At 35.4% G+C, this 13,698-nt stretch overlaps 1 protein-coding gene across 6 annotated transcripts in view; it reads left to right on the forward strand.

Moving 5' to 3' along the window:
* CRPPA (CDP-L-ribitol pyrophosphorylase A) overlaps positions 1–13,698 on the forward strand; it is a 326,915-nt gene that overhangs the window by 183,624 nt on the left and 129,593 nt on the right. For 5 of the 6 annotated variants that reach the window (XM_073238749.1, XM_037003634.2, XM_073238748.1 and 2 more), the window contains 2 exons: positions 2,010–2,102; positions 2,554–2,646. The exons of the other annotated variant lie outside the window; for it this stretch is intronic. In XM_073238749.1, coding sequence (XP_073094850.1) covers positions 2,010–2,102; positions 2,554–2,646 — 186 coding nt within the window. The remainder of the gene's footprint in view (positions 1–2,009; positions 2,103–2,553; positions 2,647–13,698) is intronic. 6 annotated transcript variants of the gene reach the window in all.

Below are 13,698 nucleotides of genomic sequence, written 5' to 3' on the forward strand. Positions count from 1 at the left end.
TGTAAGTTGACCACAGGGATAGTAGGACAGCATGGAAAATATAGCCAGTGACTCTGTAACATCTTCCTATGTTGACATAGTAACTGCACTAGTAGGGGTGAAGATTTAATAATATGGTAACTGTTAAACCACTGTGTTGTATACTTGAAACCAATATAAGATTGTATATTAAGTATACTTCAATTAAAAAAATAACCTCACACAACAAAAACAAAAAACCTAGATGAGAATATTTCTCATGTTTTCATCGTTTGCCTTATTTATGTACATGTAAAAGAAAATCTTAAAAGTAAGTCAATTTTTTGAATTCAGAATTCAGTCATGTAAGTTAAGATCTGATGATGTGGCTACCTTGTATCTGTCAAGTGAGAAGCTTGGTAGGGTGTAAGAATTATACCATACTTGTATGCAAACATGGGTGCCAATATCCTTTATCTTGGGAAAAGACATGAAACTCCAGGGTCAGAGAAAAGACAATTTGTTACAATAGGAGCAGTAAGGAGAATAAACTCTAGCATGGATTTTTTTCAGTAGCAGTGTCTCACAGGGAGATGCAATTAGGATTAGCTGTTGTCAAGCAATGGGGTATATTAAAGGAGAAGAATCTTGACACTGGGGAACACTGGCCTTATACAGGGACTGTTGTTGGTAAGACAGCCCATCGTCCTCTTAGAAGAGAGAGACATTGTCTTTATTACTCTGGAAAGCCAAGCAAATCTGCTCCAGGGAGAGAGATGTCTCTGTCTTTCCTTTCTGGAACATAAACACATTTGATCCAGGAAGACCTGTTATGCACACTACCTTGAAAAGCCAATTTGGAATAAAGTAACTATTAATCCTATTAAAAATGTTTGGATATGTGAGAAACCCCTGAAAAATTAGCACCCTGAAATACTTAGAAGATGTGACTCCATGAACAAACTTAATGTTGCACAGTGAAAGCTGATTTCTTGTCTGTTTTACTATCCATATGTGGCTAATGACTGTCAAAAGTTTTTTATTAATGTTCTCTCTGAACTTTATACTCAATAAGAACTTTAAACTGAAATAGTTATTGAAATTTATGAGCCAATTAATTCCTATAGCACAGTGAAGATCTTAAAATCTTAACTCCCCTTTCTCAAGTATTTTGTCAAAGTTACATACAATTAAACTGAATTCTACTGAATAGGTAATGCTCTTAGAGGCACAGATTTTGATGTTTTAATAAGGAACAAGCATTGAAGTTTAGAATTATAAATTTTAAAGCACTCTATAATGCCAATCTTAACCAATTAAATGTGACTTCCTATGTAATTATTACAGCAGATATATCATTATAACAGATACATTTTTTAGTAATGAAGTTTTTGCTCATGTTGATACTATAGAAAATATAGAAGTTAATTAAAATGTTGAACTGTATGGAATACAAATCTTAGGAAAGTATTCATAATATATGTTCTGATTCCTGCTAAATCTAATCTCGGACTACCTCTGCGATTATGGTCTAATCTCTTTGTCTCTTATTATTGCCTGAGTCCAAGTCTTATTTCTCTCTCACTTATTTTGTAATTTATTGTTGCTTTCCTTGCTTCCAGTCATTCCAGGTTTAGTTGAATCCATTTTTTGTAGCTGTAATATTTAATGTTTCCAGAATCCTCCAAAAATCTGTCTAACCACATTTTTATTTCATTCCAGTGCTCTCTGCAATATATTCTTTGTGTAAGAAAAGCTGGACTACTTGTCTATTTCTGAACATATCCTGTGCCTTTTCTACAGTTTTTCTTATCTGAAACAATTTCTTATATCCTTGCTTGCTAAAATAATACTTATTATTCACAGACTAGTTCAAGTTTTTTTTTCTTGGTAATCTTAAAAGCTTTCATGTGACTTTGTTTTTATCTATGGTTCTTGGCTTTATGTGCCTATAGCAATTTTGTGCTCATTTGTAACAAAGTTGTTGATGTTCACGTTTGGTTGTTCCGTGTGGTTTGTAAACTCTTTTTTGCTGAATTTTTTTCTCCCAGCACATCAAAGTCACCTCTGGAGCTCTGCGTCATGATGGCACTGATCTTCAGCAGATCATCCTAGAGCAATGCTACAATTTTGTTTGTGTGAATGTAAGTAGTAAGTACAAATGATTGAAAGCACTAGAGGAGCTTTATAAATGTGGAAGAGAACATATTTTTCTTGATATTGAAATTTATTATTTTGACTGATGAATTGTTATTCAATACATATTTGGAAATTATTGTGTTTTCAAATAGGGAAATAACATTTTCTAATGTATTTCCCATAATTAGAAGAGTGTTATATTTCCTTAGACAGTATTTACAATTTCCTGTTTTGTAGCCAGTATAAAACAGATAAGACTACACAGGTTTGAATTAATGAACAGTTCAAATTTTAAGTAGGTCTAACCTATGGGTGTCCCTTAAAGTTGTTTGAGATTTAAAAATTAAACTTGATAGATATTTTGAATGTGTATATAAAAGTTCTTTATTATTCTCCTTGAATTAACTTTAAATTTATTTGAGGACTTTCAGCTTTTTTTTTTTTTTGCTCTTTCAGGTTGTGACTTCTGATTTTAAAGAAACTCAGAAATTACTGAATGTACTTGAAGTCCATAATCTCTCCATCTTATATCCTATTGTTGTTATTTCAGTAAGTGAATTAATATGGATTTTTCTCTTAGAATGTGTGCTGCTTTCCGTGTAATTCAACTTTTCTATTTAACAGAATTATATCCACTTGAAACAATCCATTCAAACCCAAAATAAGAAACTTTTCCTAGTGGATTCTTGAGCTTACTCTCTTGCTATGATTTCTGTGCTGTCTGCCCTTATTAATGCTGCATTATTAGGTTGAACTGACAACATTTAGGAAACAGTTTAATTCAACTTAGTGACCAATTTCCTTTCTCTTCCTTCATTAAAATCACAAAGTGTATTGCTGAGTTGACTAGTTCTTTGGATGATGTGAAGAAGCTCTATTTAGCATATTATGAGACTGCCATTAGAAAAGAAATCCCAAATTTAAAAAAAAATTAGAAGAAAATTTACTGAGGTTGTTTCTTCATCTCTGATTCATGGACAGCACAAGTAGAATGAGCCCCAGATGAAAGAGAATTCTTAGAAGAATGCCCCATGAAAATTTTGGAGATCTCTTTTCTGTGAAAGACTGAAAGTGTGATTAGTACAAAATTTACTTGAGTGGCTCATTAAACTCTATAGCAGAAGGGAACATCTGAGAGCAATACCAGGGAGGAACAAATTAGAGGCCTGGTCCGCCTGCTGAGGAGCAGTTCTGTAGTGGCAGCATTTTCTGTGGGAAGGGCTTCCAAGCGTGAAGTTCTGGAAACAGTTGCTTAGCAGTTGCTCGAGTTCCTGAAGGTCGGGCCAGTTCCACAGTATGGGAATTTAATTCTTGTTAAGTAAGATCATTATTGCAGAATTTACATTGCAAATAAGTAACTCTAGATTTAGCAATGCAAATAGAAACAAACTGGCGATTGGGAGAGGTTTGACTATTTCACTGGCTTGTTGTATTAGGTTATATGCCCCAAAGATAAGTTCCATGGGTCCTGCTGATTATGGAAACTAAGTTCCACATGTGACTGATCTTAATCAAAATATAGATATTTTCACTGAGGCTTTTTTAGGCATATTATGAAGTGTACCCAAAGCTGGAAACTCTAAGGCTCTAGGATAGAGGTGAGTTCAAAATTCGGTTTCTCCTTCTATTCCCCTCTCCACATTACTTAGAATTCTCATTTGTTCTTATGTCTAAGTGTTAATTTTAAAGCAACATTCTGTGCTGTGAAGAGAGCAAGGGCTTTTATTAGTAACAAAGAGTTATAGCAGTCACCCAGGTGGGAACTTTTGTCACCTTTGAATTTTCCTTCTACGTTTTTCCTCTACCTCTCTCCATCAAATATATATATATGCACACACAGTTTTTAAACTGTTAGTTCTTCTATTTCATTGCTACTGTTGTATCTCAACCTCAGTCCTTTGCATTGTGTCCATAAGTGTTTGAATTTTACCTCCTGTTGACTTCTGTTGAGTTCCATTTCACATATCCCAGTAAATGCCAGAATTTTTTTTGGCTACTTGGTGTCTGTATCAAACTAAAGGGAAATATGGACCATCTTCTACTTAGTGAAGAAATGTCTCTCAGAACTAGTTTGAGAATAGTAGTAGTATAAATTTGTATACTGGAAGTCTATATACTATAAGCACTGTAAAATATTTACCTTAAATTGGAGATTTGTCACTCCCTACTTAATATTATATTCACCCATTACTTTTTCATTGTCGAGGTAGACTTGGTATAGAGATGTTAAGGTTGTTGTTAAACTTAATGGGAAAATGTCACTAGAATATATTGTTAGGGTCCGGGCTTCCGAGGCTTCTCTAGAGAACAAACTACACAGGCATAGAGATGTAAATTCAAGCAAAGTCTTTATTCAGCCAACTAGTTGGGGTCCAAGTCAGCCTGATGCAGCGGGTCTCAACAAGGACCCCGAGCACTCAAAGCCAAGGGTTTATATAGCATTTTCAAAACACTTAACTCATAGTAATTTTCCACAGCTGCACATTATTCTTGCAAGACATACATCCTGGGGTTAGGCAGGAGCAAGATAAGACCACTCCTCAATTGTCAGGGAGGTTCTGCACGATAAGCTTGGTATGTAGGATTAGCTGACCAAGGTTAGCTGACTAAAGGCCACAGCTGCCCACCATCTGGTGTTCATGATTAGCTTGTTTTTCAAGGCCTTACCCAGTTCCAGTTTTTCTTTCTAAGTCACATACTCAGAAAATGGCTTCTAGGCCTTTAAGATGGCTATGCTTATGCTAACTTATTTCTATTCTTACAATATATCTAGAATCTGTATCCTTAGAAAGGAGCAAATCACTGGAAAGGTGAAGTTAAGAATGGTGCCTTCTTGGATTGAGAATCAAGTAAATTACTTCTGGATTTTTGGATTGTCCTATAAGTGATTGTGTAAAGCTTCATCCTTTTTCTTTCTGATTCTACTTTACCCAAATTGGCCAAAAAGCCATTTCAGTTTTCCTGTGATTTAAAATTGACAAAACCATTCAAATATTCCCCAGATGAATAGTTGTGTGGAAAATATTATGAAAATTGGAAAATAAAATAAAAGACTTAAATTTAAGTCTAGGTATCTGAGGACTCATTTACACAGTAGTAAGCAGAAAAAAATACATGCAGACAGATGTATATATAGTGTGTAGATGTGTAATATTCATGGAGATATATATATACATACATATGTAATTGGAAAAGGTGTTATATGTACAGGCAGCTTGGAGGCTATGTTGTGTCTACTTTGTTTCTATTGAAATTACTTTGCTGGGATATTAAACCAAGACAAAAAGGCCCCTTTCAGGGAGGATTGTTTTGCTTTTGTTTTTGTTTTTTTAAATAAGACTTTTGTTAAGCAGTTTTAAATTATGAAAAGAATGGTCAAAGATGAGTGTTCATTTGCTTTCCTAAGCAGTTAGGCTTTCTTCATCAGAAAATAACAAAATGACATCAAAGTCAGAAAAGTACGGCCATTTTGTTTTGTAGACAAGTCATTCAGCAGTTATTGAACACAGGTATTGTCAATATTTAAAAGCCTGTTTTGTCTTGGCCAGGATGTTTTAAGCTGCTATCCTTCCAATGCAAGGGTTCTTCAACTTCTTTCAGTTCACTGAAAGAAAGGAGGGTTTACGAGGAATCAGCCAGATGCAAAGTAAAATTTTGGTTGATGAGGTGTTTGTGATGGTTTTTCAGTAGAGGGACTATCTACTTAAGTTTTTCATTTGCAGTGTTATCCTGTTTCACTCTTTAAGGACAAATATTCAGAAGAAACGGGCTGAAGGTCAGTTTAGCTGGGGCATTTGTTTGGCAAAAACCACGTTCGGTCAGATTCTAAGTGCTAAAAACTGGTGTCAGTCCTACAATATTGATTAGTCCAGCATTGTCTCTTCTATTCTCATGTAGATAGAGAAAAATACTTTGGAATTTCCTGTTAATGCTCATTAATAATCATTGAAAAGGTACATGTGATTTTCAATCTCACCTGGAACATTTATCCCTTGGAGGGAGCTAAGCACTAAAGCAATTAAACAGTTGATGGTGCTGGGTTTTTGGTACTCACATGTATAGCGTAATTAGATTTATTTAAGGTACTACAAGGAGCTTATTGCTCAAATGTCAGTTTCTTCCTGACTTCTATGAAAGTAAAGTTTAGTTTGGAAATATTTAAAATAGGAGGTTTCTGTTGTACAAAATTAACTGGCATAAGTAAGAGGAAATTGCTTTAAGAGTCACTTAAAGAAAGGAACAGCTTCACCATAAAGAGTAGAAAAAATAATGGGAAATTTATCTTAAAACAACCAAGATATTAACTAAAATAGTTTTATTGTACTTCTTTTTAGTAATGTATCTTTTTTTAAAATTAAGGTATCATTGATACACAATCTTATGATGGTTTCACATGAGCCACATTGTGGTTTCAGCATTCACCCATATTATAAAGTCCCCACTCACCCCATTGCAATCACTGTCCATCAGCATAGTAAAATGCTATGTAGAGTCATTACTGTCTTCTCCCATGCTATACTACATTCCCTGTGACCTACTATATTATGTGTACTAATTATAATGCCCCTTAATTCCCATCTCCCTCCCTTCCCACCCGCTCTCCTCAACCCCTTCCCTATGATAACTGCTAGTCCCTTCTTGGAGTCTGTGAATCTACTGTGGCTTTATTACTTCAGTTTTCTTTGTTGTTATACTCCATAAATGAGTAAAATCATTTGGTACTTGTCTTTACCCACCTGGCTCATTTCACTGAGCATAATAACCTCTCACTCCATCCATGTTGTTGCAAATGGTAGGATTTGTTTTATTTTTATGGCTGAATGATACCCCATTGTGTATAGGTACCACCTCTTCTTTATCCATTCATTTATTGATGGACACTTAGGTTGCTTCCATATCTTGGCTATTGTAAATAGTGCTGCAATAAACATAGGGGTGCATTGAACTAATTGACATGCCCTCCAACAGTGTAGGACGGTTTCCCTTTCTCCACATCCTCACCAGCATCTGTTGTTTATTGTCTTTTGAATGTTGGTCATCCTAACTGGTGTGAAGTGATATCTCATTGCGATTTTAGTTTGCATTTCCTTGATAATTAGTGATGTGGAGTATATTTTCAAGTGCCTGTTAGCCATTCAAATTTCTTCTTTGGAGAAGTGTCTGTTCACGTCCTCTGCCCATTTTTTTAATTGGGTTATTTGCTTTTTGGGTGTTGAGGTGTGTGAGTTCTTTATATATTTAGGATGTTAACCCCTTATCAGATAAGTTGTTTGTGAATGTATTGTCCCATATACAGGATGCCTTTTTGTTCTCCTAATGGTGTCTTCTGCTGTACAGAATCTTTTAATTTCATGTCGCATTTGTTCATTTTTGCTTTTGATTCCCTTGCCCGAGGACATGTGTTCAGGAAAAAGTTGCTCATGTTTATATTCAAGAGATTTTTCCCTATGTTTTCTTCTGAGAGTTTTATGGTTTCATGAGATACATTCAGGTCTTCCACCCATTTCAAATTTACTTTTGTGTATGTAAATAGACAATAATCCAGTTTCATTCTCTTACATGTAGCTGTCCAGTTTTGCCAACAGCAGTTGTTGAAGACACTGTCATTTTCCCATTATATATCCATGGCTCATTTATCTTATATTAATTAGTCATATATGTGTGGGTTTATATCTGGTCTCTCTATTCTGTTCCATTGATTTATGGGTCTGTTCTTATGCCAGTACCAAATTGTCTTGATTAATGTAGCTTTGTAGTAGAGCTTGAAGTTGGGGAAGGTAATCCCCCCAACTTTATTCTTTGTTCTCAGGATTGCTTTGGGGTCTTTTGTGGTTCCATATAAATTTTAGAACTATTTGTTCTAGTTCACTGAAGAATGCTGTAGGTATTTTGATAGGGATTACATTGAATCTGTAGGTTGATTTAGGCATGATGGCCATTTTGACAGTATTGATTCTTCATATCCATGAGCATGGGATATATTTCCATTTATTGGTGTCTTCTTTAATTTTTCTCATGAGTGTCTTGTAGTTTTATCCTCCATGGTTAGGCTTATACCTAGGTATGTTATTCTTTTGATGCAAAAGTAAATGGAGTTGTTTTCCTGATTTCTGCGAGTTCATCATTAATATATAGGAATGCAACAGATTTCTGTGTATTAATTTTGTATTCTGCAACTTTGCTGAATTGAGTTATTAGTTCTAGTAGTTTTTGGGTGGATTCTTCAGGGTATTTTATGTACAATATCATGTAGTCTACAAACAGTAACAGCTTAACCTCTTCTTTACCAATCTAGATGCCTTTTATTTCTTTGTGTTGTCTCATTGCTGATAGGACCTCTAATATTACGTTAAATAAAAGTGGTGAGAGTGGGCATCCTTGTCTTATTCCCGATCTTAGAGGAAAAGCTTTCAGCTTCTTGCTGTTAAGTATGACATTGGCTGTGGGTTTGTCATATATAGCCTTTATTATGTTAACGTACTTGCCCTATCTACCCATTTTGTTGAGAGCTTTTATCATGAATGAATAGTGAATTCTGTCACTGCTTTTTCAGCATCTGTGGAGATGATCATGTGATTTTTTTCCTTCTTTTTGCTTGATGTGGTGTGTGATGTTGATGAATTTTATAATATTGTATCATCCTTGCATCCCTGGAATAAATCCCACTTGATATGATGGATAATCTTTCTGTTGTATTTTTGAATTTGGTTTGCTAATTTTTTTGTTGAGTATTTTTGCATCTATGTTCATCAGGGATACTGGTCTGTAGTTTTCTTTTTTTTGTGGTGTCTATGCCTGGTTTTGGTATTAGAATGAGTTTGCAAGTATTCCCTCCTCTCCTACTTTTTGGAAAACTTTAAGGAGGATTGGTATTAGGTCTTCTCTAATGTTTGATAAAATTCAGTGGTGAAGCTATCTGGTCCAGGGATTTTGTTCTTAGGTAGTTTTTTGATTACCAATTCAATTTCATCACTAATAATTGGTCTGTTCAGATTTGTTTCTTCCTGGGTTGGTTTTGGAAGGTTGTATTTTTCTAGAACATTCGTCATTTCTTCTAGGTTATCCAATTTGTTAACATATGATTTTTCATAGTATTTTCTAATAATTCTTTCTGTTTTTGTGCTGTCTGTAGTGATTTTTCCTTTCTGATTTCTGACTCTCTTTATTTGTATAGATTCTCTTTTGTTCTTGATATGTCTGACTAGGGGTTTATCTATTTTGTTTATTTTCTTGAATAACCAGCTCCTGCTTTCATTTATTCTTTCTGTTGTTTTATTCTTCTCAATTTTATTTATTTCTTCTCTCATTTTTATTATGTCCGTCTACTGACTTTGGGCCTCATTTGTTCTTCTTTTCCTAGTTTCATTAAATGTGAATTTAGACTTTTCAATTGGGTTTGTTATTCTTTCTTGAGGTAAGCCTGTATTGCAAAATACTTTCCTTTTAGAACTGCTTTCATTACATTGCACAAGTTTTGGGTGTTGAGTTGTTTTCATTTGTCTCCATATATTGCGTGATCTCTGTTTTTATTTGGTCAGTGATCCACTGATTATTTAAGAGCATATTGTTAAGCTTCCATGTGTTTGTGGGCTTTTTCATTTTCTTTGTGTAATTTATTTCTAGTGTCATACCTTTGTGGTGTGAGAAGCTGGTTGACACAATTTCATTCCTTCTGAATTTACTGAGGCTCTTTTTGTGGCCCACTATGTGATCTATTCTGGAAAACTTCCCAGGTACACTTGAGAAGGATATGTATCCTGCTGTTTTTGGGTGGAGTGTTCTGTTGATATCTGTTAGGTCTGTATGTTCTGATGCGTTGTTCAGTGCCTCTGTCTCCTTACTTATTTTCTGTGTGGTTCATCTGTTTTTTGAAATGAGTGGTGTGTTGAAGTCTCCTTAAATGAATGCATTGCATTCTATTTTCCCCTTTAATTCTGTTAGTGTGTATTTTATGTATTTAGGTGCTCCAGTGTTGGGGGCATAGATATTTATAATGGTTATATTCTCTTGTTGGACTGACCCCTTTATCATTATATAATGTCCTTCTTTGTCTCTTGTTACTTTCTTTGTTTTGAAATCTATTTTGAATGATATAAGTACTGCTACTCCTGTTTTTTTCTCCTATTATTTGCATGAAATATCTTTTTTCATCCCTTCACTTTTAGTCTGTGTATGGATTTGGGTTTGAAGGGAGTTTCCTGTAGGCAGCATATTGACAGGTCTTGTTTTTTTTTCCATTCTGTAACTCTTGTCTTTTGATTGTATTCAGTCCATTTACATTTAGGGTTTGATTATCAATAGGTATATACTTATTGCCATTGTAGGCTTTAGATTTATTTTCCAAAGATTCAAGGGTAGCTTCCTTACTATTTAACAGTCTAACTTAACTCACTTGTTATGCTGTTTCAGATACAATCTAAAGGTTTTTCTTTTTCCCCTTCTTTTTCTTCCTCCTCTACTCTTTATATATTAGGTGTCATTTTCTGTACTCTTTGTGTACTCCTTGACTGATTTTGTGGGTAGTTAATTTAATTTTGCATTTGCTTAGTAATTGGTCTACTTCCTTTACTGTGGTTTTATTTTTTCTGATGAGAGCTGTTTAGCCTTAGGAGCACTTCCACCTGTAGCAGATGTTTCTACACTGTAGAGATGTTTCATGGGAGGTAAATTATCTCGACTTATGCTTATCTAGAAATTGTTTAATCCCTCCTTCAAATTTAAATGATAATCTTTCTGGGTAGAGTATTTGTGTTTTGAGGCCCTTGTGTTTCATTGCATTGACTATATCAGGCCATTTCCTTCTGGTCTGTAAGGTTTCTGCTAAGAAGTCTACTGATAGCCTTATGGGGTTTCCTTTATTAGCAATCTTTTTTCTCTCTCTGGCTGCTTTATATACTCTCTCCTTGTCCTTGATGTTTGACATTTCAATTATTACATGTCTTGGTGTTATCTATGGTTCCTTGTGTTGGGAGATCTCTGCACTTCCATGACCTGAGAGGTTATTTCCTTCTCTAGACTGGGGAATTTTTCAGCTGTTATTTCCTCAGAGACACTTGCTGTCCCTTTTTCTCTCTCTCTTCTGGTACCCTCTATAATGTGAATATTTTTCCATTTGTATAGGTCACACATCTCTCTCATTATTCTTTCATTCCTAGAGATCATCTTTTCTCTTTGTGCCTCAGCTTTGTTTTCCTTTTCTCTAATTTCTATTTCATTTACTGTCTCCTCTGTCTCATCAAATTTACTTTTAAATCCCTCCATCATATGTTACATTTCTGATACTGTATTTTTCAAAGTTTATATCTCTTTCTTGAAGTCCTCCCTGACATTTTGAATATTTTTTTGTAGCTCCATGAGCATGTTTATGGTTTTTATTTTGAAATATTTATCAAGAAGACTGGTGATTTCAGTTTCACGTAGTCTTCTTTCTGGCATCTGAATTTTTATTTGTACAAAATTTTTTTGCTGTTTCATTTTTCTGGTGATTCCTATGGAATAATAATATTGTATATGTGACAGCCTTTAGTGCCTAGAAGCTCTACCCTCTGGAGTTCCTGAGCACATAATGCAATGGTGAGGTTGCAGGCAAGCAGCACTGGTGCCTGCCAGTAGGAGAGAGCTTTCCTGGCTGCAGTGTATGCCTCCACTGCCAGGTCCAGTGAGCTAAGTGCACTGGATTGAGCCTCAGTGTTATACCCCTTTTTCTGCCATAGACAGGCCTTCCTTCCCGCTGGCCTGGCATGATGGTGGGGGCAGCAGTGGTATGGACCGATTTCTGCTGGGAGGAAGGAGCCGCAGTCTGCATATCGCAGTGGTGGGCCTTGGGGCTGCATTGCCAGCCAGGGCAATGAAGCATCTGAAGGTCCTTAAAGTTCCCAACATGCTTGGCTGAGTGTGCTGAGACTATTTTGCCCACCTGCCCTCTTTCCTGAGTGCAAGCTCTGTGTTATCTTTGCCACTTTAGCATCCCTCTTGCTGTTGGGAAGTCTTTCAACATGCCCTCCTTTCTTTTATCCTGGAGCAGCCAGTTGTGGGTACCTGTTCTTCTCAAGTGGCTGGAATCTGAGTCTCTCCAAGTATTCTGCCTGTCTTTGCTTTCCAACCCCACTCATCTCCAGAGCACCATGTAATGTGGGTTTGTGGTCCCTGAGCAGATCTCCATGGCTGGGTGTTTAGCAGTCCTGGGCTTGTACTCCCTCCCCTCCCTGGTATCTTCCTCTCAACTGGGAGCTGGGGTGGGGGGACAGTTGTGTCTCACTGGATCATGGTTTTGCTACTTTTCCCTTTTCTGTGAGGTCTTCTCTTTTCCCCAGATGTAGACAGTTTGTTCTGCAGTCTTTGGGTCTCTCTTTCAGGATTAGTTGTATTTGCTTTATTTTCTTGTTGTATGTGGTTTTGGGAGGAGGTTTCAGCCTCACTTCTCATGCCACCATCTTTTCCCCCCCTCCCTATACTCTTATTTTACTTCTACTAAAAAAATTTAGGTTATGTTTGCAAAGAAGTCTTTTGAATTATCTTATGGGCATTGTATAATATGCTGTGAAACTTCAAGTGGAATTTTTGCAAAATATTTTTGGACATTTTTAGTTTTCTCAAAATATCCTTTGTTAATACTTTGTTCAAAATGTACTTTCGGTCTGTCTATTCATCATTGGAGTCATCATTTGATTAAATTATTATCAAAATAATATCTTAAGTAGTCTAGTTTTGCCAGGTTCTCATTTTCTATGGTGTTGAGTATGATTTAAGCATTTTACCATTGCTAATTTGATCAACTTAATGAAATCCTGTATTTTGTTGGGTGTTATTTGATTGAATTATCAGAATTTTCTGAAGTTCTACAGTCAGGTAGTGATTGGCTGATGGTAATGTAGACTACTTGGTTTAAAGTAGATGTCAGCATTAAAATGGGTAGAGATAGTTGAGTACAGTGTCTTCATAAAGTGTTCTGTTTCTCAATGAATCTGTGTCAAGATTACATTTTTTTAGCTTATGCAGCCTTTTAACTGTGATCCTTTGGAAACATATATTCAAGTAGCAAGCACAGTTTGTACTAGAGAACTTCTTCCTACTTTAAAGAAAAAAATACTCTTTTTAAATTAAAGACTGGCTTCCATAAAGGAATTTAAAAACTTTAGATCCCTTTCTATGTTCTTTTTAAACAACAAAAACCTTACAAATATTAAAAACCAATTGGGTAAATTTTGTAGGGATTGTGTTTGAGAGTTCTTTTCAGATGTGATCTCTGGTGCTGTGTAATCTGTTGGTTAAGTTGTCAAGTAGCCAAGTTTTATCCTTACTTGCATGATATTATTGTTAGCCTTCTCTTTTTTGATTGCCAGGCATATATAAAATGCCAGCACCTTATTCAGATTGCAGCTCTCAAAAGGATTAACTGAAAACTCTTTTTTGAATCACTTGATACAGTAGCTTTTGATATCGGATACAACCAGTTCTCTATTTTCTACTGCTGTCATGTGTTTTTGTTCACTACTGAAATAAAAGTAGACAAATATTTAGAAAAATAAAGTAATATATTAAGTGTATGAAAATAACAAAAGGTAATTTTGATACAATCTCCACAATAGCATAGACTTTTAC

The sequence above is a fragment of the Manis javanica genome, chromosome 6 (assembly GCF_040802235.1).
Source record: "Manis javanica isolate MJ-LG chromosome 6, MJ_LKY, whole genome shotgun sequence".
NCBI lineage: Eukaryota > Metazoa > Chordata > Mammalia > Pholidota > Manidae > Manis > Manis javanica.